The sequence below is a fragment of the Vombatus ursinus genome, unplaced genomic scaffold (genome assembly GCF_900497805.2).
Source record: "Vombatus ursinus unplaced genomic scaffold, bare-nosed wombat genome assembly UNPS02014821.1, whole genome shotgun sequence".
In the NCBI taxonomy this organism is placed as follows: Eukaryota; Metazoa; Chordata; class Mammalia; order Diprotodontia; family Vombatidae; genus Vombatus; species Vombatus ursinus.
The window spans coordinates 46,179,696-46,201,656 of record NW_020954599.1 but is presented as its reverse complement, the minus strand read 5'-3'; the positions used below and the strand labels follow the sequence as shown (position 1 = coordinate 46,201,656).

The 21,961-nt window shown below is 38.5% G+C and overlaps 1 protein-coding gene across 1 annotated transcript in view; it reads left to right on the top strand.

The window, feature by feature from the left end:
* The window catches only part of GALNTL6 (polypeptide N-acetylgalactosaminyltransferase like 6), a 959,075-nt gene extending 937,459 nt beyond the window's left edge, over positions 1 to 21,616 (top strand). Inside the window, exons 11-12 of the mRNA XM_027837462.1 lie at positions 2,215 to 2,364; positions 21,449 to 21,616. Coding sequence (XP_027693263.1) covers positions 2,215 to 2,364; positions 21,449 to 21,616 — 318 coding nt within the window. The remainder of the gene's footprint in view (positions 1 to 2,214; positions 2,365 to 21,448) is intronic.
* Positions 21,617 to 21,961: the final 345 nt, after the last annotated feature.

Genomic DNA, 21,961 nt, shown 5'->3' with positions numbered 1-21,961 from the left:
TACCCAAAGGTCTTTTCAAACACAAAAGTTCTATACTGATATTAGCCCTTGAGGAGCTTACATTCTATTGGCCTGCCACAGAAGAGTTAGAGAAGGTAAAGAGGGCCCCCCCCAAGAGACAGCAAAATAATAACAAATGTAGAGAATATACATATATGTATTATATGTGTATATATAGTACATATGAATATATATGATGAAGCCTTGTGAATTTTCTGCTCAAAAGCCCATGGAGAACGCTTGGGCCTAAAACTTAAGATAAACATAATATTCTAGAACTGACAAGGTCCTTGAGGGGTCTTTTCTCCTATCTCCTAGAAGGAAAGAATTCTAATCAAGAAATGGAGCTATCTCTACTTTCTTTTTTTTTAAATGTCCCAGAAAAGAGAGTCTACCATCTCCCTTCAGGAAATTCTTTCAAATGTCTCAGCTAAAAAAAAAAAGCTTTTACCCTACAAGCATCCCTTTTTGTCCTGTCTTCACCGAGACTGCAAATAGCTACTCCCCAACCGCCTAGACAATGTCCTTTCTTCTGCCTGCAGAGCTGTTTTTAGATCTAACCCTTCCATTCTTCTTCTCTTCAGGCCACTTAACCCCAATTCCTTAGCTTTTCTTCATGCAGACTATTTGGCCAACCATTTAAACATTTTTTGTTGTTGTTGCTGTCATCTTCTGGAATCATGCCAGCTTCTCTACTTTTTCATTTCCTTTGCAGGACCTAAAACTGTCCCTAGCACTATATTAAGAACCGTGCTAAGAGTAGTGTGTGTGTGTGTGTGTGTGTGTGTGTGTGCGCTGTCTCTCACCTCTCCACCAAAAAAAAAAAAAAAACAAAGCCCATGGTGCCACATTCCAGCTTTCTATTTACCTCTGGTCCCAGGTTTATTTCCATTTTACTTGCACAATGACAACCCTTCCTCATTTTCTTTCCTTTTCTTCTTCTCCTATTTTTTTAACTGCATTCGGAATGAGAGAATCTTTAGACTTGGAAAGGTCTCTTAGAGGTCGTAGACTCAGCCTCTCCCCCCATGCTGCATTCCTGCTCTCTGCTATGTTCCTGACAGATGGCTAGCCAGCCTCTGCTTAGTATCTCCAGAGACAACAGCCTGCCTCCCCAGGTTTATTTCCCCGCACTTCTCTTCTGCTCCTCCCTGCTTGTATCTGCTTTTTTAAGCTGTATCAAGCTTGTTTTTAAATTTTCATTCTCTTCCTTCTGCTCAGACCACTGCTGCCCAAATTTTCATCTTATAACCACCCTCCTTGACGATTGCAACGCCTCCTGATTGGTCTCCCAGAATCCCACCTATCCCCTCTCCAACCCATTCTCTATAGGCTGCCAAATTTGTTATCCTAAAGCACATGTCTGAACACCGCATTCCCCTGCTCAGGAAGTGACAGTAGCTCCCTATTGTCTCTATGGATAAAATAAAAACTCCTCTGTTTGGCACGTAGAGTCAGATCCTTCACAACCTAGCTCTAAGTCATCTTTCCAGACTTATCCCACAGTATAGGGCATGCTCCAATCCAGCCAACCTGTCCTGCTTGTTGTTACCCATCCTTGATATCCAATCTCCTATGTCTGTGCCTTTGCCAATGCTGGTCCTCATGTCTGGAATGCCCTTCCTCCTCACATCAGCCTTTTGGAATCCCTAGCTCCCTTCAAGGATAACCTCAAGTGCTATCCTCGACACAAAAGCTTTTCTGATTCTCCTTTTTTTGATACTCTTCCCCTCAAAAATTATTTTATATTTATTTCATTTTTTATATTTACTCATCTGCATACATGTTTGTTTCCCCCCAATTTAATGTAAACTCCTTGAGGTAAGGAACTATTTGATTTCTATCTTGGTGTCCCCTGGTAGCATAGTGCTTGGCATGTGCTTAATAATGTTTCTTGAATTGACAAGAACTTTCACTAGGCTGACTGGACAGTATCTGAGTGTGAGTTCAAGTGGAGATTTGAAAGACTTTGTCCTTAGCATGACATCTATGTCCATTTATATGTTCTCTCTCTCCTTGGTGCCAATGGTGTAAACATGTTTTCTACTGCCTGCTTTGATCAAAGTCCCTGAGATGTTAGAAATGTTGAAATCACCCTTTGTAGGGCTGACCACCAAGGAAGATGTTTTGGACTGAGAAAAGTAATATTTTCCCCAAGTACCCATCCTTGCCAAAAACTCAAACTAGCCTGAAATGTATTATTTTTTTCCCTAGCTCTTCACCTTTGGATGGCGGGAAGATGTGCGTCCTGGAGAACCACTCCACACCCGAAAGTTTTGCTTTGATGCTATTTCTCACAGTAGCCCTGTCACCCTCTATGATTGTCATGGCATGAAGGGGAACCAGCATTGGGGCTATCGGAAGGTATGTCACAATCATAGGCTTACAGAGGCAGCTAGGTGGTGTAGTGAACAGAGCGCTTGGCCTGGAATCAGGAAAATCTGAGTTCAAATCCAGTCTGTAGGACCCTGGGCAAATCACTTAAACTTTGTCAGCCTCAGTTGCCTCAAATATAAGATGGGAATAATAATAGCACCTGCCTCCCAAGGTCGTTGTGAATATCAAACTAGATGTTCTAAAGTGCTTGACACAGTGCCTCGTATATAGTGGATACTGAATAAATGCTTGTTTCCTTCCTTCCTTCCCTCCTTCCTTCACTCTTGAGGTGTCCTTTGAAGGAAACCAGGAAGTCTAAGAAGCCAGGAGGGAGAGCATTCCAGGCATGTGGGACAGCCAGAGAAAATGCCCAGAGTCAGGAGATGAAGAGTTTTGTTCTTGGAGCAGCAAGGAGACTGGTGTCACTGGGTCACAGAATACATGGGGAAGGGGGTATAAGGTAAAAGAAGATTGGAAAGGTTTGGGGGAAGGTCATAAAGGGCTAATGTCAAACAAGAAACTTTATATTTGATCGTAGAGGACGTCACTGGAGTTTATTGACTGGGACTTGGGGAGGGAAAGAGTATGGAACATGGTCAGACCTGGGCTTTAGGAAGATCACTTTGACATTTAAAAAGAAGATGGACTGGAGTGGGGAGAGATCTGTGGCATGCAGGCTATTGCAATTTTCTAGGCATAAGGTGATAAGGGCCTGCTTCAGGGTAGTGACCATTTCAGAGGAGAGAAGGGGATGTATGTACAAGATGTTACAAAGATAAAATCTGACAGGTCTTGGCAACAGGTTGGATATTTAGGGTGAGTCAAGGATGACACCCAAGTAGTAAGCCTGGGTAACTGGGAGGATAGCGGTACCCTTAGCAGTAATAAGGAAGTTTGGAAGAGAGGAGGGTTTGGGTGAGAAGATAATGCGGTCAGTTTTGGAAATGCTAATATTAAGCTATCTATAGGATACCCAGTTCAACATGTCCAATAGGCAGTTAGAGATACAAGTCTAGAACCAAAATAAGTACATTTAAGAATCGTCAGCCTAGAAATATTAATTAAATCCATGAGAGCTGATGAGATCTCCAAGTAAAAGAGTATAGAGGGAGAAGAGAAGAGGGCCCAGGAGGAGGCCATATGATTAGTGGGCAGGACCTGGACGAAGTAGATCGAGAAAAAGTCATATCGGTAGGAGAAATGGGAAAGAATCGTTGTCATGAAAGCCTAGAAAGAAGATATTATCAAGGAAAAGAGGATGGTCAACAGTTTCTGCAGAGAGTTCAGAAAGGATAAGGGTTGAGAAAAGGTCATTAAATTTGCTATTAAAAGACCTTTAGTGACTTTGAGGAGAGCACTTTTGGATGAATGATGAAGTCAGAAGCCAGACTGTAGAGATTTAAGAAGTAAGTGAGAGGAAGTTAAGGAAAATGAGAGGTCCCTATTGTAGATAAGCTTCCCAAGGAGTTTAACCACAAAGAAAAGGAGAAATACTAGATTATAGTGGAGATGGATGGATTAATGAGGGTTTTTTGAGGATGGGAGAGACCTGGTATATTTGTAGGCAGTAGAGAAGCAGCCAATAAACAGGCATTGAAGATGAGTGAGAGAGTAGGGCAATGTGCTGGAGGAGACGTGATAGAATAGGATTAGTTGTGCAAGTAGAGGCATTTGCCTAAGCAAGGAGAAGGGCCACCTCCTCATAAGAGACAGGGGTAAAAGAAGAAATATTGGCAGAAGGCATCAGGGTAATGTGAGGTGAGGAAAGAATAAGGAGCTCTTGGTGGATAGCCTCATTTATTTTTTCAGTAAAATATGATACAAGGTTCTCAGCTGAAAGGGTGGAGAAGGGGATCTAGGGGAGATCTGAGGAAGAATGAAAGGTTTGGAAGGACCACTGGGGAGAGCACAAAATGAGTTAATTAGGGGAAGTGTAAAAAGGATTGCCTTTGTAGCAGTGAGGGCCCAGTTGAGGTTACATGACAAATTTGTAATGGACCCAGTCAGCAGAGTTTCATAATTTATTGTACAGGTAGATAAAATGATTGGAGGTTTGTTGTTTTGTTTTGTTTGTAACTAGATAAGAGTTTGGAGATATAAGCTCATCTTGTGTATACACTGAAAGTACCTTAGGGACAAATCCAGTAGCAGACAAGACAGCAGAGACAACATATATCTTTTTTGTTCCCACATGACTTTGATTTCTTCCCCTAGGTCTAGATATTTTTAAAGCTTTTCATCCCATATAGTTTGGAGATTGATTATTACTATTGCTAACATTATATGTGTTAGTCACATTGATGCCACATTTTAATCACATCAGGTTTAATCCCATTGAAGAGCATACCTAGCAGTCCCTTAATAGTATCTGAATGTCACATTCAGGGGTGCAATGAATCAATTTAATTTAGAAAAACAATATTAAACTTAAATTCTTGCAGCATGTGTTAGAGATTAGTTTAAAATGTTTTTGCAAGAATAGATTATAGAAAGGATTTTATAAAATAAGAGGGTATAGGATTTTAATAATTGTTTTTGTTGATGTCAGTTCTCTCTGACATTCTTGCCAAATGGAAACTATATCATTCAGATATTGTGTTGCCTAGCAAACACATACATGGAATACATACATAATGTAGCACCCAGGTCCACCCTCCCCAGTGGTCCTCCAGAGAACTTCTCTAGATTCAAGACACTTGGTGGGTCAGAATCCTCTACAAACCATAGCCTATGAGCCTTCACAAGTATGTTCATTTCCAATAGTCTGCCAAAAGAGTTTTAGTTAAAGACAAAGGTCTTTTAATGAAATTCCATATTTAAAAAATTACAACAAAACATTTCCCACATGAACCTAGATGATGTTTGGAGGATACACGTGTGGCCAGGACACCCAAACAGAGGGGCACACATATAGGAAATACATGCATCCCAAGCACACACAGGGAAAGGCAATTCATTGTTTTGATGTTGTTGCTGCCTTCTAATGATGTCATCATCTCTTCTGGGCCTTCTCTTTGACATGCATCATGTCTCTGATGCTCCAAAAATGCCATCCTTCTCCACTGCTCCCACCCAGGAATTGCATCTCTACTACTCTTCACACACAATATCTCCACTCTAGCTGGTCTTCAGCTATGGAGCCCCAATACTTTGCCCACCATCCATTGTGAGATGCTATGATCTGTAGGACTTTCCCCTGCAGGGAAAAGCAAAAAAATTTTCAGCCATTCCATTTACGAGACCACAGTTAGTCTTCAGCTAAGATGCTGTCTTCAAAGCTAATTATGACACATGTAGACTACGGTCTTATATTGCAACATTTGAGTAGATCTGTGAAGTCACTGACAGAACCTCTCCTGCAGTGCAGACCACAAAAAATCTACACCTCATTGCACATGGTTCTTGTCCAAGTCCTCCTACAAACCCTCTAATGTGTTGGAGGCCTTTCTCTAGGTCTTTTAACATCAATGGTACCTGTTAAAGCTATCTATCTTCCCTCAATCTCAGTCTGACACTAAGCCACCTCCTTTTCTGATCATCCTTTTCCTTGATGGTAGTCCAGCCTAAATGCATAAACTGGATCCTTTGCAAATTTGCAGCTAGAACTTAACTGAGAAAAAAGCTTTCCTTAGGGACTGAGAAAATTAAGGTAATTTTTAAACACTCTGAAAAACAGCAAATTCAAAACAAATGAAAAACAATGCTTCATTGAGTTAACAGTAAAATAAAAAAGTGATGAAATTGATTTTTAAAAAGCATTTTCACTGAGTTAAAATAATAGTAAAACTTTTATTAATTTAGTTCTGGACTCCCTTGAAGCATATTTTGTTTTTTAACTTTATTATTATTCTTAAGCCTTGAATTCAGACTATCTCTTCTCTTGGGCATATGAGAGCTACCACTTTGACTCTAGATTTTGTCTCAATTATTTCCTTCACAGACAGGAAGTTGCTAATAGAAAACCTTCCCATTTAAAGACAGGGGGAAAATAAAGAGCTCACCTAAGGTTTGCTCCAACATTCTCTATTTTTTCCAAGTTGCTAGGAGAATGCTCCAGCCACATGTCTAAACAGCAGCTAAAACCAGGGCTAATTCCCTTGAGTTTAAAAAAAGCTGTCCCCATCAAGGAAGAAGAGACACCTAAGTCCTCCAGCATTGCTCATAGGGCCTCCACTTGTGCCTAAGCCCTAGTCTTCCCCTGAAATAAGATCACAGACTTGAAGGGACCTCAAAAACCAGATAGTCACCCCCTCATTCTGTAGAGGAGCAAACTTCACCTCAGAGCGGTGAGCAGTAAAGGTAGAGAGTTTTTTGCGCATCAACCCCGCTTTCTCCTAAGATCTTGCCTGGTGAATACATATGCCTGCAAAAGTACCATCATATTTGTATATTCTATATACCCACGTAATAAGGCAACTGAAAAGAGATAATGAAAGAAAAGACATCCAGTCCCTTGTACTGGGAAAAATAGCTTCAGAGCACTGCAAAAATAGGGCAAGTTTTTCAGGTGAATTGTATAGTAGTTAGTGACTGGATGTGTCAAATGCATTTGCAATTTGACTTTCTGTAACCTGGGTAGTGGGAATTAGGTGGCATTTTTAAAAAGAGTAATGCACTAACTTTGCTAGTACATCAGCAAAGCACCTGAGTAGTAACTAATGTTGTGAGCAGGATACCTTGTGCTGGACCCCAGGAAAAAGACCACTTCTTAGCAATACCATTAATGTCCACTTATATCATGAATGACAGTGTGCCCATGCTTTACCGTTAGGCCAAGAAAAAGCTATAATTTCATGGAGGAGCTTACAGACACTTAGAAATAGATGAGACAAACAAATATGTGGGCATGAAGAGTCCTCCTGGCAGTTAAAGCTGTCTTCTGGGATTCACACTTAAAAATCTTTCCTCATGCTATCCACATCCAGAGAAAGAACCATGGAGCCTGAATACAGATTGAAGCATGCTATTTTCTCTTTTTTTGTTGTTGTTTTAGTGGGGAATTTTTTTTTAAGTATTAAAAACAAGCATCAGAAAATAATGCAAACACTAAAAAAATCTTTCTTTTTTTTGGGTCCTTCTGGGATCTCCAGGAATACATGAAATAGAACCAAAAGAAATAGTTTTGCTGAAGTTCTTGTCTTAGAACTTTTCTTAGAGATTAAGTATTGACCTATTAGTCATCATCCAAGGGTTACATTATTGAAATACTCACATTTAAAAAGAGTATTATTTCTAAGGCAATCAGAAAGGTAGGATCATAGAATGTAGGTTTCAAACTGGAATCTTGAAGGTTTCAAAGAGATCTTGGAAGCTATCAATGCCAACTTTCTCATTTTACCCATAAGGAAAATGAGACCTAAAGAGTTGAGATAAAATGCCAAAGGTCACATAGGTAGTATATGGTAAAGCCCAGTTTTAAACCAAAGTTATTTGACATAGGCATGTATTATTATTAATACTAATATTACTAGATAATTTTGTTAATATATAATATTACACAATGGCATATTGATATAATTAATATGAGTATGTTGGGGAGAATAATAATAATAATATTCACATAGAAAGTGATGAAAAAATTGTAAAATATCCCAGCTTCAGCTAACTTATTCTGGACCAGTATCAGCAAACTAGAGCCCAGGGGCCCCACCTAATTTTGCATAGCCCTTGAACTAAGAATGTTAATTATATTTTTTAAAGTATCCCCTTACATTAAAAGATGTAAAAAACATTCTTTGTATAGGACTGTACAGAAGCCCTTCCTGTCAAACTCAAATAGAAATGGATCCCTGTCCGTTGCATATTGACTTAGAAAACCAGAAATCAACGTTATCTACATTGTATTGTATTTTTATTTTAACATTTCCCAATTAACACTTTAATCTGGCTCTGTGGCACCAAGGAGTTTTGTCGACTCGAGGGCGTGACACCTCCCTCTAGACTATCTAAATTTACCCACCTCAGGAACTCCCTTTGGTATATTTTGATAGGAGGCAGCATAGTAAAGTGGAAGGAATACTGCCTCTGGGATCAGAGGGCCTAGGTTCAAGCCTCATCTCTGAAATTTTACAACCAGTGTGACCTCGTACAAGCCAATAGACTTCCTTAGTCCTCAGTTTTTCAGTTTTAAAGTGAGGGGTCTAGATTAGATGACCTCTAAGGTCTCTTCCAGCTCTTGATCTATGACTTCCTTTATTTTGAGGAGAGACAGCTTGGATTTGGAGTTGAATACTTGACTGCTACTTACGAGCTGTGTGACCTTGGCCAAGTCACCTAACCTTAGACAACGACCTGGTTTACTCATCTGTAAAATGAAAAGGCAGGACAAGATAACCACTAAGGTTTCTCTCTGCTCTAAATCTATGATCTTTAGCATAATAGAAAGTTACTAAAAAAAAAAAAAGAAAACAGAAAAAAAACAGTTTTTGTTGAGTTGAAAAAACAGAGTTTACCAACCGTGATTTTTTATGATGACAAGACTTCAACCAGTCACCACCTCTTTTCTTTCTTCTTTCCTTAATTGATCCACAGGTTCAGGAACACCGAATTTAGTCACTGAAAAAGATTAGGAATCTTTTTTTTTAATTTCCCCTTGCAAACAACCTTTACCTATGCATGCTGAGCTCCCTAGAGATAATAGGGATCCTAGAGCTAAGGCTTGGAGTCCACCTAGTTGGATTTCCCTTGGATACCAAAACGCCTTAATCATAGTATTGATGATTTGTTGATGGGACCCAGAGCTATAACTAGAATTTTTTTAAGCTTCTAGGGTAAACTAAATAAAATATCCTCAAAGCAAGTAGTATGAAACAGAACCTCAAAGCAATTTTGAAAACAAATTCACTTGTGGAGAAGAGAGAGACCTGGAACACAAGGCCCCATGGGAGAGAGACAGGATGCTGCAAATGCCTGCTGGAAAGACCATCCATGGAAGACACTGAGGCTGGGAAGAAAGACTGCCCAGAAGGAGCTTAGCTCATCTATGACCATGCGGAGGATTAGAGAGAAGAAATAAATCATCCAATAGCTTCCTAACAAATTGTTCATCTCAATTGTTTCTGTGCTATTAAAGTAATTGTAAGAGTTGTCAGCACCTCCTAAATTTTGTTGACCTTAGACAAAGCCCCAATTTCCCTGCCCTAGTTAGAGATCTGATTAAACCAAAGAGCCAGAGTCAAGCAGTTTCAACGTTTTTGCCAATTTCCATTTACAAGTTTCCTTTAATGAGCCAGCACATGCCAGGGAGGTTGTCATTCTAATATTTAAAATACCCCTATCTCCCCAAGAGCCTATTGCAAGGGTATAGCCACAAAGATCAAGGGGGAAAAGGTTAGAATGATGTTTCATATTATTAAATGTCTTTCCAAGATTATTTCGCTAGGAAGATCTCAAAAATAGCATCAAACCAGAAGAATTGATAAGATCTTAAATGATGGAATGATTTGGCAGCAATATAACAGTCAAAGTTGAGTGGATGGAATATTTGGCATTTCCCCATATCTGACCTTTAAACCTCTGACACGGTGTTTTTCCTAGTGATCATGGTGACTTCTCAGTCACATAAAGGCATGTACAATACTGCTCTGAAGAACCTCTCACTGGCCTGCTCGAAACACTAACAACCATAAAGATGCCAGACATATCACCACACTACCATTGCTTTAAATCTTTCTTATTTAGTATTGATTGAGCACCAAGAATAAGTAAAGCATGCTATGAAGAAGACAGTATAATTCAATTGCCTTTTATTGAACACCCAGAGGGGCCATGGTTCTGCACCACAGACTTACTGTCTGGTCTAAATGTGGACAAACAGTTAAAAATGGATGGATGGTCCAATTATGTGGAGATACAGCATGATAGGTGCACACGTGAGAGAGCGCATCAGTCAAGATGGACGTAGATATGGAACTAAGGTTTCCTCCCATCTCATCTGAGAAGAAGTGATTCCTGTCTCAGACTTTCAGTAACAGCTCTATATTTGTGGAGGCGTAACAGGAGCAGTCCAAGAGCAAAAACACCAGGCTTATAATCAGGGTTCAAGTCCTGTTTCTGACACATGCTAGCTATGTGACTATCTACAAGTTCCTTATCCTCTCTGGGCACCCCCTCCACACTCCACTTCCCTACGATGGGGTTAACTTACTTAGACTGTAAGTAATAAATAAGATCTTTTTTTTGTTTGTTTGTTTTGGTTTTTTTTGTTGTTGTTTTTTAATAAATGAGTTCTTGAAAAGCATTAAAGGAGGAAGTTGCCAGCGGACAAAATGATCCGTAGCTGCCTGGTTTTGTACAGCCCATGAGCTAATAATTACTTTTTTAATTTTTAAATAAAGTTTTATTGTATTTTAAAAATGTAAACAAAAAATTTAGCCCCCAAACAATTTGGCCCTTGGGTCACAGTTATAGTTGGCCAAGCTCTGCTCTACACCAAAGAAATCACAGGTCAGGACCAAAAATAGAAGGAGGGGAAATTACATAATGCTTTATGAAGTACATAGGAAAAGTATTACATAGAACTGGCATGACTGGACTACCTCATTTTCTAATCAAACATGCTACCACCAGTTTGTTTTGCATGAGTTGGAGTTAGTCTACCAGATTACCTTTTTACCCACTACACTTAACAGCCAATCATGCTGAATTAAGTTGCTATCCCTCCAAGGTACTTTTTACTGCTTACTTAAAGAAAAAGTCTTTCTGAATTTCATGGTTAGCCAAATAGAAAAGGCCTTAAGAATCATAGCAAAGGGGGTTATAGTTTTATATCTACCTACAGTAGTATGGGTAGCTCTACACCCATACTACTTGTGTGACATTAACCACGCCACTTAACCTCATTGGGCCTTAGTTTCACATCTGTAAAATGAGGGTCTGCGTCAGATTTAAATGCTTATAATCAGATGATCTAGACCTTAGAGATCAGGGAAGCCAACCCTCTCATTTTACAGATGAGTAGTAGACTATTCAAGAAGGTTAAATGATTTACATAGTGTCCCATAGGAAGCAAGTAGCAGTCTAGGTTCAAGGCCAATTTTGTAATTGTGCACCTATAGTTCCTGTATGTGTGTCTTGGTAGGTATTTATGATGCCTGTAGTTATTTAAGATGGAATTTCTCTTTCTGTCCCTGCTAGATTTTTGTTAGTAATATATATAGAAATGCTGATGATTTTTGTGGTTATATTTTACCCTGCAATTTTGCTGACTTTGTTAATGTTTTCATTTAGTTTTTTTGGGTTTTTTTTTTTTTTTTTAGTTAATGTTCTGGGTTCTCTAAGTAAATCATCCTGTGATCTGCAAAAAGTGATAGATTTGTGTCCTTCTTGCCCATGCTTATTCCTTCAATTTCATTTTTCTTATGTCTATAGCTAGCATATCTCATATAATATTAAATAGTAATGGTGATAATTGACAGCCTTGCGTTACCTTGCTTTACCATCTTATTGAATGGTTGCTAGCTCATCCACACTATAGATAATGCTGGCTCTTGATATTAGATACTACTTATCATTTCAAGGAAAGTTCTGTTTATTACCATGCTTTCTAATGTTTTTTTTAAACAAGAATGGGTGTTGTATTTTGTCAAAAACTTTCTTTGTATCTATTGAAATAATCATATTTTTTGTTTTTGTTACTCATATGGTCCATTAAGTTTATAGTTTTTCTATACCATGCATTCTGATATAAATCAAGCCTGGTCATTGTATATGATCTTTGTGATATATTGTTGTAGTATCTTTGCTAATATTTAAAAATTTAACAGCAATGTTCATTAGGGATAGTGCTCTATAATTTTCTTTCTCTGTTTTGACTCTCCTTGGTTTAGGTATCAAGACTTTATTTGTGTCATAGAAGGAATTTGGTAGAACCTCTTTTTTACCTATTTTTTTTCCCTAAAGTTGATGTAGCATTGGAATTAGTTGTTCTTTAAATGTTTGGTAGACTTTACTTTTAAATACATCTAGTCCTGGGTTTGTTTGGGTTTTCTGGGGGAGGGGGATTGGAGCGGAAGAGGTTGCAAAGAATGTAAGTTCATTTGATGGCTTGTTCAATTTTTCTAAGACCGAATTATTTCCTGTTCTGTTAATCCAGACAATTTATATCTTTATAAATGTTCATCTATTTCATTTAGATTTTCAGTTACTTGCATATAGTTGGGCAAAATACTTTCTAATAATTACTCTTATTTCTTTTTCAATAGTTGTGAACTTATTTTTTAAAATTTTTTACTCTGATAATTTGGTTTTCTTTTTTCCATCAAGTTAGCTAATGGCTTATCTTACTGGGATTTTTTTTCTTTTTTGCTTTCAGTTTTGTTAATCAGGATTTCTATTTTGATGTTTAATTGAGGGGTTTTAATTTGTTGTTTATTCTAGTTTCTTTTTTTTGGTAGCATGCCCAATTTGTTTACCTTTTCTTTGACTCTGGTAAAAGCATTTAGAGATAAATTTTTCTGTATGTACTAAAGCTTGAGCTGTATCCCCCAAATTTTGGTATCTTGTGTCTTGTTTTCATTATCTTTAATGAAATTATTATTTCTATGATTTTTTTTCCTTTGACTCATCCATTCTTTAAGATTTAGTTTCCAATTAATTTTTAGTCTTTGGCCTTTTAGTCAAAAGTCCTTTATTAAATGTAATTTTTATTGGAAAAATACATTTAATATTTTTGTTTTTCTGCTTTTGTGAAATTTTATGCCCTAGTATAAGGTCCATTTTTGTGAAAATGCCATGCACAGCTGAGGAATATAGATACATTCATTTCTGTTCCCATTTAGCATTCTCCAGATGTCTATCATATCTAACTTTTCTAAAATTCTCTTCAGGTGTTTCATTCTGTTTTATTTTTTATTAGGTTGATCTAGGTCTGAGAGGGGTAAATAAAGGTCCCTCATTATTAGAGTTTTGTTGCTTGTTTCTTTCTGTAACTCACTTAACTCTTCCTGTAAGAATTTAGATGCTATATCATTTTAGATGCAGGTAAGTTTAGTATTGACATTAATTGTCTATGATATGTTTTAATAAAATGTAGTTTTCCCTGCAGTTTCCCTAAATCTCTTTTCATTAAGTTTCTTTCTGCTGTTTCGCCTAAGATCATGATTGCTACTCCTGACTTTTTTTTACTTCAGCTGAAGTATAATTGATTTTACTCCAGCCCTTTATTTAACTCTGTGTATTTTTCTGTTTTAAGTGTGTTTTTTAAAGCAAACAGCATATTGAATCCATTCTGCTATAATCTTCTATTTTATAGGTGAATTCATCCCATTCACTTTCCATTATAATTATTAATTGTGTATTTTCCTCCATCCTATTCACTTATAGTTTTCCTTCTCTTTTTCCTCCTCCCATCTTTAAGTTAACTCCTTTCCCTCTTGGGTAAAATGTACTTCTGTACCCAACTATGTATATGTGTATTCTTCCCTCCTTTGGCTAGTTCAGGTAAGAGTAAGAGTCAAGTATTGTATTCCCCTTTTACTACCCATCTTTGTTGTATAATTGCACATCACATTTTTGTGGGAGAATTTTTCTCATTCTTCCTCACTCTTACTCTCAGGGCATTCCTTTTCCATACCCTGTCCATTCTTCCTTTAAGATTATTAAAACATAACAAAATCACTCCCAGACCTTCTGTCTAATTAGATTCCCTCTTGGCCCCCTAATCATAGCAGTGTTCTAAAGGACTAAATATATTATCTCCCTATATAAGCATGTAAACAGTTAACTTTGTTCAATCATTTATTATTGCTTGTTCCTGTTTACCTTTTTAGGTGTCTCTTGATTTTTGTCACCTCTGGTCTTTTCATTAGGAATCCTTGGAAGTCTTCTATTTTGTTAAAAATCCATTTTGTCCCTTATAGGATTATACTCAGTTTTCCTGAATAAATTATTCTAGGTTGTAAACTTAGAGCCTTTGCCTTATGAAATATCATTCTAAGCTCTCTGCTTCCTTAACTGTGGTGGCTGTCAAATCTTGTGTGATCATGATTGTAGCTCCTCTGTACTAGAACTCTTTTTTTTTTCTGACTGCTTGTAGTATTTTGTCTTAGGAGCTCTGAATTTTGGCTATAATTCCAGGAGTTTCCATTTTAGGGTTTTTTCAGGCAGTGACCAGTAGATTCTTTCAATTTCTACTTTTCCCTCTGGTTCTAAGATACATTGTCAGTTTTCTTCAGTGATTTCTAGAAATATTATGTCTAGGTTCTTTTTTGTTCAAGACTTTTGGGTAGTCCAGTGATTTTTAAATTATCTCTCCTCTGTTTTCCAGGTCACTTGTTTTTCCTACAAGATACTTTTAACTTCCTTCTTTTTTTCAGTCTTTTGACTTTGTTTTATTATTAGCTTTTATTTGGTCAAATCAAATTTTCAAATAGTTATTTTCTGAAGGTTTTGTATCTCTCTTTCCAAGATATTCTGTTTCCATATCTTTGTGTGTGTGTGGGGGCAATTGGGATTAAGTGACTTGCCCAGAGTCACACAGCTAGTGAGTGTCATGTGTCTGAGGCTGAATTTGAACTCAGATCCTCCTGACTCCAAGGCTGGTCCTCTATCCACTGTACCACCTAGCTGCCCCCTTCCATGTCTTTCCTCCCTAGCTCTCACTTCTTTCCCCATTTTCTCCTCTACTGCTCTCATTTGCTTTTTTTTTTAATCATTTTTAACTCTTGCTCTAACTACTCTAGAAGTTCTTCTTGGACTTATTTCCAAGCTGTATTTTAATTTGAGGCTTTGTGTCTTTAACTTCATTGTCACCACAATAGATCTTTATGGTGAGATTCCTTTTTTGTTTGCTCATTCCTCTAGCCTATTCTTTGACTTTGGTGGACTTCTCTGTGCTTCTGAGGACAATATTCTGTCCTCTTATGTCCTTCTGCTGCTTTCAGTGCTCCCCAAGTGAGATCTGCAAATTCCTGACCCAGGTGTGTATCTATCAGATTATCCCTATTTGGGAGTTCAAAGCAACTGAACTGTAGGACCCTCTTTGGTCTGGAACTCCTGCCTTGATTATTACACTGTAGTTTTCCACACTGGCCTGGGGGCTTGAACTGAGTGCCTCCTCTGCTCCTAAGATTAGATTTCCACAGCTAGGACTCACATTTGGTGCTGCTCCTCTCCACCTTGGCTCTGTGACTGGGATTAAATAGTGCGTAACAGAGCTGCCCAATAGTGCCCATCACTGTGCTCTTTTAGGGAACTTCTGGGTTCCCTTTCTACTCTAGTCTTGGCCCCCTTTCAATCCTTTGAATAGTCTGTAGATCTCTGTCTCCCAAAGCTACTGTAGTCTGGAAGAAAAAAAATTGACTCACTGTGACTTGCTCTTTGGCTTTTCTAATCAGAATTCAGTCTGGTGTATTTTTGTTATGTGAAAGAGATATGGTTGGGAGCTAGGCTTTAATGCTTCCTTTGACTCTGCCATCTTGACTCCATCCTTTAGCTGCCTCATTTAAATGTGCATTCTATAGGATCATAGAATTAGAGCTGGAAGTGTCCTTAGAGGTAACTTGGTCCAACTGTCTCATTTTATGGCTAAGGAAATTGATCTGGCTCTGTAGAAGGGCTTATCTTTTCAGAAATATACTACCTGGGAATGTCACAGAAAAGGTAATACAAATAATACTCTAGGCTTGTCCTCTTGACTCAAGGGACCTCCACTTTGAATGGGAAGGAATTACTTGAAAAATTACTATCCAAGCCACATCTGTCCCTCCATATTCTGATTGGCTGGCACCTGGAGTCAAGGTTAAGAGTTTGATGAATCATTATGTGATTTATAAGGGAAAAGAGGTAGTCCTAGCCAAATATCTAAGGCTTTTGGATTCTCTATTCCCAGAGCTCTGGCTTAGTCACATGGCAGCCAATTTTGTTGGAGGGGAAGGGGGAGTGGGAGAGAATTCTTTTGCTATTTCAGAAGGAAAAGTCAGTTTAATATGTTGTCTTTTGAACAGTGGGTTCAGATAGATTCCCAGAGGACTGATCACAGATCAGCTTACTTTAAGGCATAGAAATAATGTCTCCTTTCTCCCTCTGTTATGGGATAGCAAACTTGTCAGAGTGTTCAGAAGCCTATTCCAAAAGGGGGAAAAAAAACTATATACAGCCTCATCAGCGATAGGCATCACCTTCATGACAAATGTGTGTAAAGACATGGAGGTGAGAAGAATGGCATATAAGCAGAGGCCCTATTCAAAGGACAATTACTTGATCCCCTGATTTAATCCCAGAAGGGTACGGCCTGGAGTCAAGACACTTGGTAATCAAAAAAATCATCTGTATAGAAATATAAAGATTGTAGTTTTGCAAACCTCAAGGTCAGAAGTGAAAAATGTCTTGGTGAAGGCTAATGATGCCGGTCCTTGGTCATTGCCCGAGAGACTCAGCCATGTGCTCAGATGATGAGAATGAAGAGCTGACTCTGTAATGAGGGCTGCCGTCATCCCTCTCCTTACGTACTCCGCGTGCCTGGCAATCTTTAATTTGACACGCTGTCATTTGTTTTTGTCACTCTGTCTCTTTGGGTAAAATCTTCATAGAATCAGGGAAGGTTGGAACTGTAATAAACCCTAGAGATCATCCAATCCAACCCCATTATTTTACAGCAGAGGAAACTGAGGTCTGAACTTGGATATTTATTGTTATCTTTACTAAGAACATAAGGCGTGATTCTCAGAACATGTCCCTGGGAAGGGACAGGAGGTAGATGAGAACTTAGAGATGTAATGTAATAATAAAATTCGCTAGTGTTCAAAGAGTGCTACAAGGTTTGCAAAGTGTTTTTACCTAAGCGATCTCAAACAGTCTTCAAAGTAATCCTGTAAAGGGCAGCTAGGTGGTGCAGTAGACAGAGCACTGGCCCTGAAGTCAAGAGGACCTGAGTTCAAATCCAGCCTCAGACCAAACACTTGACACTTACTAGCTGTGTGACCCTGGGCAAGTCACTTAACCCCAAAGAGTTAAGTGTTTCAAGAAATTTTTTCAAAGAAAAAAAAGTGTTTCAAAATAATCCTGTGAGGTAGACACTCTTATGATCCCCATTTTACAGATGAGAAAACAAATGGTGAGAGAGGTTATGTGCCTAAGATCACACAGCTATTGAGTGTCTGAGGTAGGATTCAAACCCATGTATTGCCATGTGGGTGCCTCAATGCAGCTTTCCCTCATTCTCATTTTATTTTCAGTGTTTATTAGAAGCTGTGCAAATAAGAATCCAATCTCTCTCAAGGAGGTACAGAATGGATAGGAGAAGGAACGGTAAATTTTAAACTGTCATTAATCTTTCCTAGTCTAAAATGCTAAATTATTAGGACCCTAATAACTGAGGAAAAGACTGAACTTGAAGTCTCACACAAGATTTAGCTCTGCTTCTAAGTCACTGGGCCTCTGTTTCCTCAGCTGTAAAATGAGAGTAATTGATGAAAATTACCTCATTTTTTAGTTAACAGAAATCTATTTCTCTTTCTCCCACCCTCCATCCACCCCACTGGAAAAAAAAGAAAAACAAATCCAGATAGTAAAACAAAACAAAATCCATCACCTCTCTGTCAGTCCTATGGAATCACAGATGAACATTTTGTTCATCATAGTTCTTACAACTTTCAAAGTCATTTGTCTTTACAGTGTTATTATTGTATAAATTGCTCATATAAGTCTACTGACTTCACATATAATTTCACATGTCTTCCCATGTCTCTTTGATATCATCTATTTCCTCATTTCTTACAGGATAGTAACATTCTATCATATTTGTATACCAACAATTTGTTTTCACAATTCTCCAATTGATAGGTAATCCCTTAGTTTACGGGGGGGGGGGGGGGTCAGCCACCACAAAAAAGAGATGCTATGAAAACTTTTATACATATCGGACCTTTTCTTTAGTGTGCATAGGCCCAGCTGTGATATAACTGGGCCAAGAGGCATGCCCTATTTTTCTGTATAATTCCAAATTGCTTTCCAGAATGGTTATATCCATTCAGTGGTCCACCAATATGTCTGTTTTCCCATAGCCTCTCCAACATTAACCATCTTTGCCAATCTGATGAGTAGTAGAACCTCAGAATTGCTTTAACTTGCATCTCTCCAATTATTAGTGATTTGGAGCTTTTTTCTTTTTAAATATATGACTATAGGTAGCCTGAGTTTCTTCTCTTGAGAACTACCTGATCATACTTTAGCTTACTTATCATTTGGGGAATGGCTTTTATTCTTATAAATTTAAGATCTTAGAAATGAGGCATTTATCAGAGGCACATGTTGCAAAAACCTCCAAGGTCCCTTCCAACTCAAAATCATAGAAGATACCTTATATATCCTATGGCTCAAGTTGTAGAGAAAAGAAAATCACATTGGAACTCCAGTCTGGATCAGAAGGAAAAAACAGGTGCATGGAACCACTACCCAAGGACTTACCTGGTTATGTTGAAGGGATCTGTGATCTCATAGAAGAGGACCCCTAATGTGGATATAGGCCATATTCTTTTTCTCCTTCTTTAAATCATCCCATTTCCTTCTCTTCCCTCTGATGATAGATGGCATTCTTCAGTGTTCCTTTATACCATATACAGTTAGGAGAAGGGGAAAAGGTAAAGAGAAAAGTCAGAAAATCTTGGTCAGACCAGAATTAGGTGTTAGGAGCTTTGCACCCCATAATGAAACAACCCAGGAAACCCTGGCTCCATTTGCCTTTAAATAGAGTAGGGTAGAATAAAATGCCTCTGTATTTTGCAAAACTCTACACATTTAACCTAGCTGTGGAAGCCAAGGAAAGGCAGTCTTTTCCCCTCCCTTAAGCTCTTGGTTGTTCCTCATTTCCTTCATACACTGAGCATATAAAAATCTGGAAGATGGGGTGCTATCACATGTTGACAAACAGATTCTTGAAAATGGAGAATCACCTGGAAATGTTTACATAGAGTACCTGAAAAGTTCTCCATCCCAGAGAAGGGGGGGCAGGGCCAAGGTCGTGTTCTACGGTCAAAGGAAAATAGCCAATATTTCTAACACACACACACACACACACACACACCCCTCCACACAATGAAAGAAAATAGGCCTGGTAACGTAGGGGGAAAAGCATTAGACTAAAGTGTGCAAAAGTCCTGGAATCTCCTCCCTAAGCCTCAGTTTCTTCACCTGTAAAAGGGAGATAATAATACTCTAGGGCAGAGGTGTCAAACACAGGAGCCTGTGACCAGCATGCAGCCCAAACCAGACTATAATGTAATTGGGTAATATTAAACAAAATTTAAAAAAACACAATAGAATATAGATAATGTAAACATGCGGTTTTCTAAGTCACTATGCAGCCTGCAGGGATCCTTACCTGTGGTTTAGTGGGCCCCATTTCTACAGGAGTTTGACATCACTGCTCTAGGGTTAGGCTTGAGGAAAGTACTTTGTACCTTACAAATACCAATCTGGTGGCAAAGTGGATAGAGCATTGGACCTGAATTCAAATGTGACCTCAGATACCAGCTGTGTGACCCTGGACAATTCATTTAACCTCAGTTTCCTCAACTATAAAATGGAGCTCTTACTAGCAGCTGCTCCCAGGGTTGTTGTGAAGATCAAAAGAGCTAATATCTATAAAGTACTTAGCACAGTGCCTGACACATGGGTAGGCACTTAATAAATGCTCATTTCCTTTCTTTCTTCTTGTAAAGTGCTAAAGACATAAACTATTTATTTTTAAATATCCCATGCTTGAGGTTAATCACTGGTTTGGTTTTCATTATGTCAGCACTTTTTAGTACAAGTACAGTTGTTTTGTTTTTTGGCCCAGACCTACAACTTGTTAGGTGTTGGGAGCCTCTAGAACTGAAGTCTCTCATTGGATTTTTGTTGTTTGTCCTTCGTTTTCAAAGAGGGCCAATGACTTCAGGAGAACGATGTCTCAACTTGCAAATGAATTGGATTTGAGTGAGGCAGAGCTGTACAGAGTCATTGGGGTCCAGTGGCAAGACATAGGTCAAGATGATTGGCGATATCCCTGATAGAGTAGGAGACTTGGCCTTTCTAAGCCAGGTCTTTCCCAGGTCTCAGTTTGTCTCAGGCAATATCCATTCGGTAAGAATGGAGGCAAAAAATGGCCTAATTTGCCTTCATAAACAAATCAATCTGGAAGGGTAAGACCCTCATTGGATACAGATCTTCCATAACTTATAGTCTTAGGGAGCTGCCCAGAGTCACACAGCCAGTATATGTCAGAGGGGTTACTTAAAACCTTGTCTTCCTGACTGAAAAGTCAGACCTCTCTTCACTCTGCCACATTCTCCCTCACTAGCTCTGGTACCACAGAAAAGTCATATTTCGGCCAGATCTCTAACAGCTGACATTTACACCTAGGGTTTTAAGATTTAGAATAAGCTTTATTATCTCATTTAATCAAGGTGAAGTCTTTTCCTTTCAATACCTACTTCCTTTTCCCTATTTACACAATAAAATTTTAAAAAGAAGACAATTAGAGCCAACTCAAGATTTGCTCCCTAATTAGACTTTCACTCAAGGAGCTTACATCTGTCAGATCTGCCCTTATCTCAGAATTCACCTTCCAAGAAGAACTACTAAACCTTCAGCTTCAAAGCCTCAGTGTGTATAAAAAAGCTTGTTGTATCTTGTCAGGGAAACAAATGGTGTATCCTCTCACTGTGGATTAACTATGGAACCTTCCTCATGACTCCCAAGAGTTGAGACAGTATGGTAGCAAGGGTGCTAGATTTGGAGTCCCTGAACCAAAATGTAAATCTCAGCTCTGCCACTTAATTTCTGCGCCTCTTTTTTTTTTTTTCATGACCTCTAGTCTAAGGTCTCTTCGAGTTCCATATCTATGGTCCTTCTGAGAAGTTCTAAACAATGACACAGTGCCCTGAAAGGAAACCCTTTTACAAACCCAGGCCTTCAGCTTTATGGTTTGTCTCTTATTTTAACACTAGTCATATTCTGAAAACTAAGATACAGAAAGGAAACAAAATCTGTCTGATTGTGTTCTCTAATCCTACTTGAGGAAAGAATCCCAGAATATGTCCTAGGTACTTGTCATTACTTACTTCAGTCTCTTTTTTCTTTCTTGTCTCTCCAGGACAAAACTTTATTTCATCCAGTGAGCAACAGCTGCATTGATTGCAACCCATCAGAGAAAAAGATTTTCATGAACAGATGTGACCCTCTCTCGGAGACTCAGCAGTGGATTTTTGAACACATTAATATGACTATTTTAGAAAAAGTGAACAGCAACATCAGCTCTTAGAAAGAAAGGAGGACAGAGAAGACAATGACATGCAGATTGCAAATGAAGAAATTTTGGCCAGCAGCATCTGGGTCAAAGGAGTCAGGAATTAAATTTCCTAGATCCAGGAAGCCTGTTTAAAGGATTAAGGAGATGCCATGGCAGAGCCCAGTAAGCTGCCACCATGGACTTCCTGCATCTGAACGACTTGGCTGAGAACCTCACCAGCTGCTTCAGAGAACTACAGACTGGCATTTCCCTTGCTGGTCAAGGGCAAACTTTAATAAGGACTTTTCAAAACAACTTGTGAGTTAATAAAGTGAAACAAAATCCTAGCATTTCTCAGGTCAAATCCTGCAGTAGTGA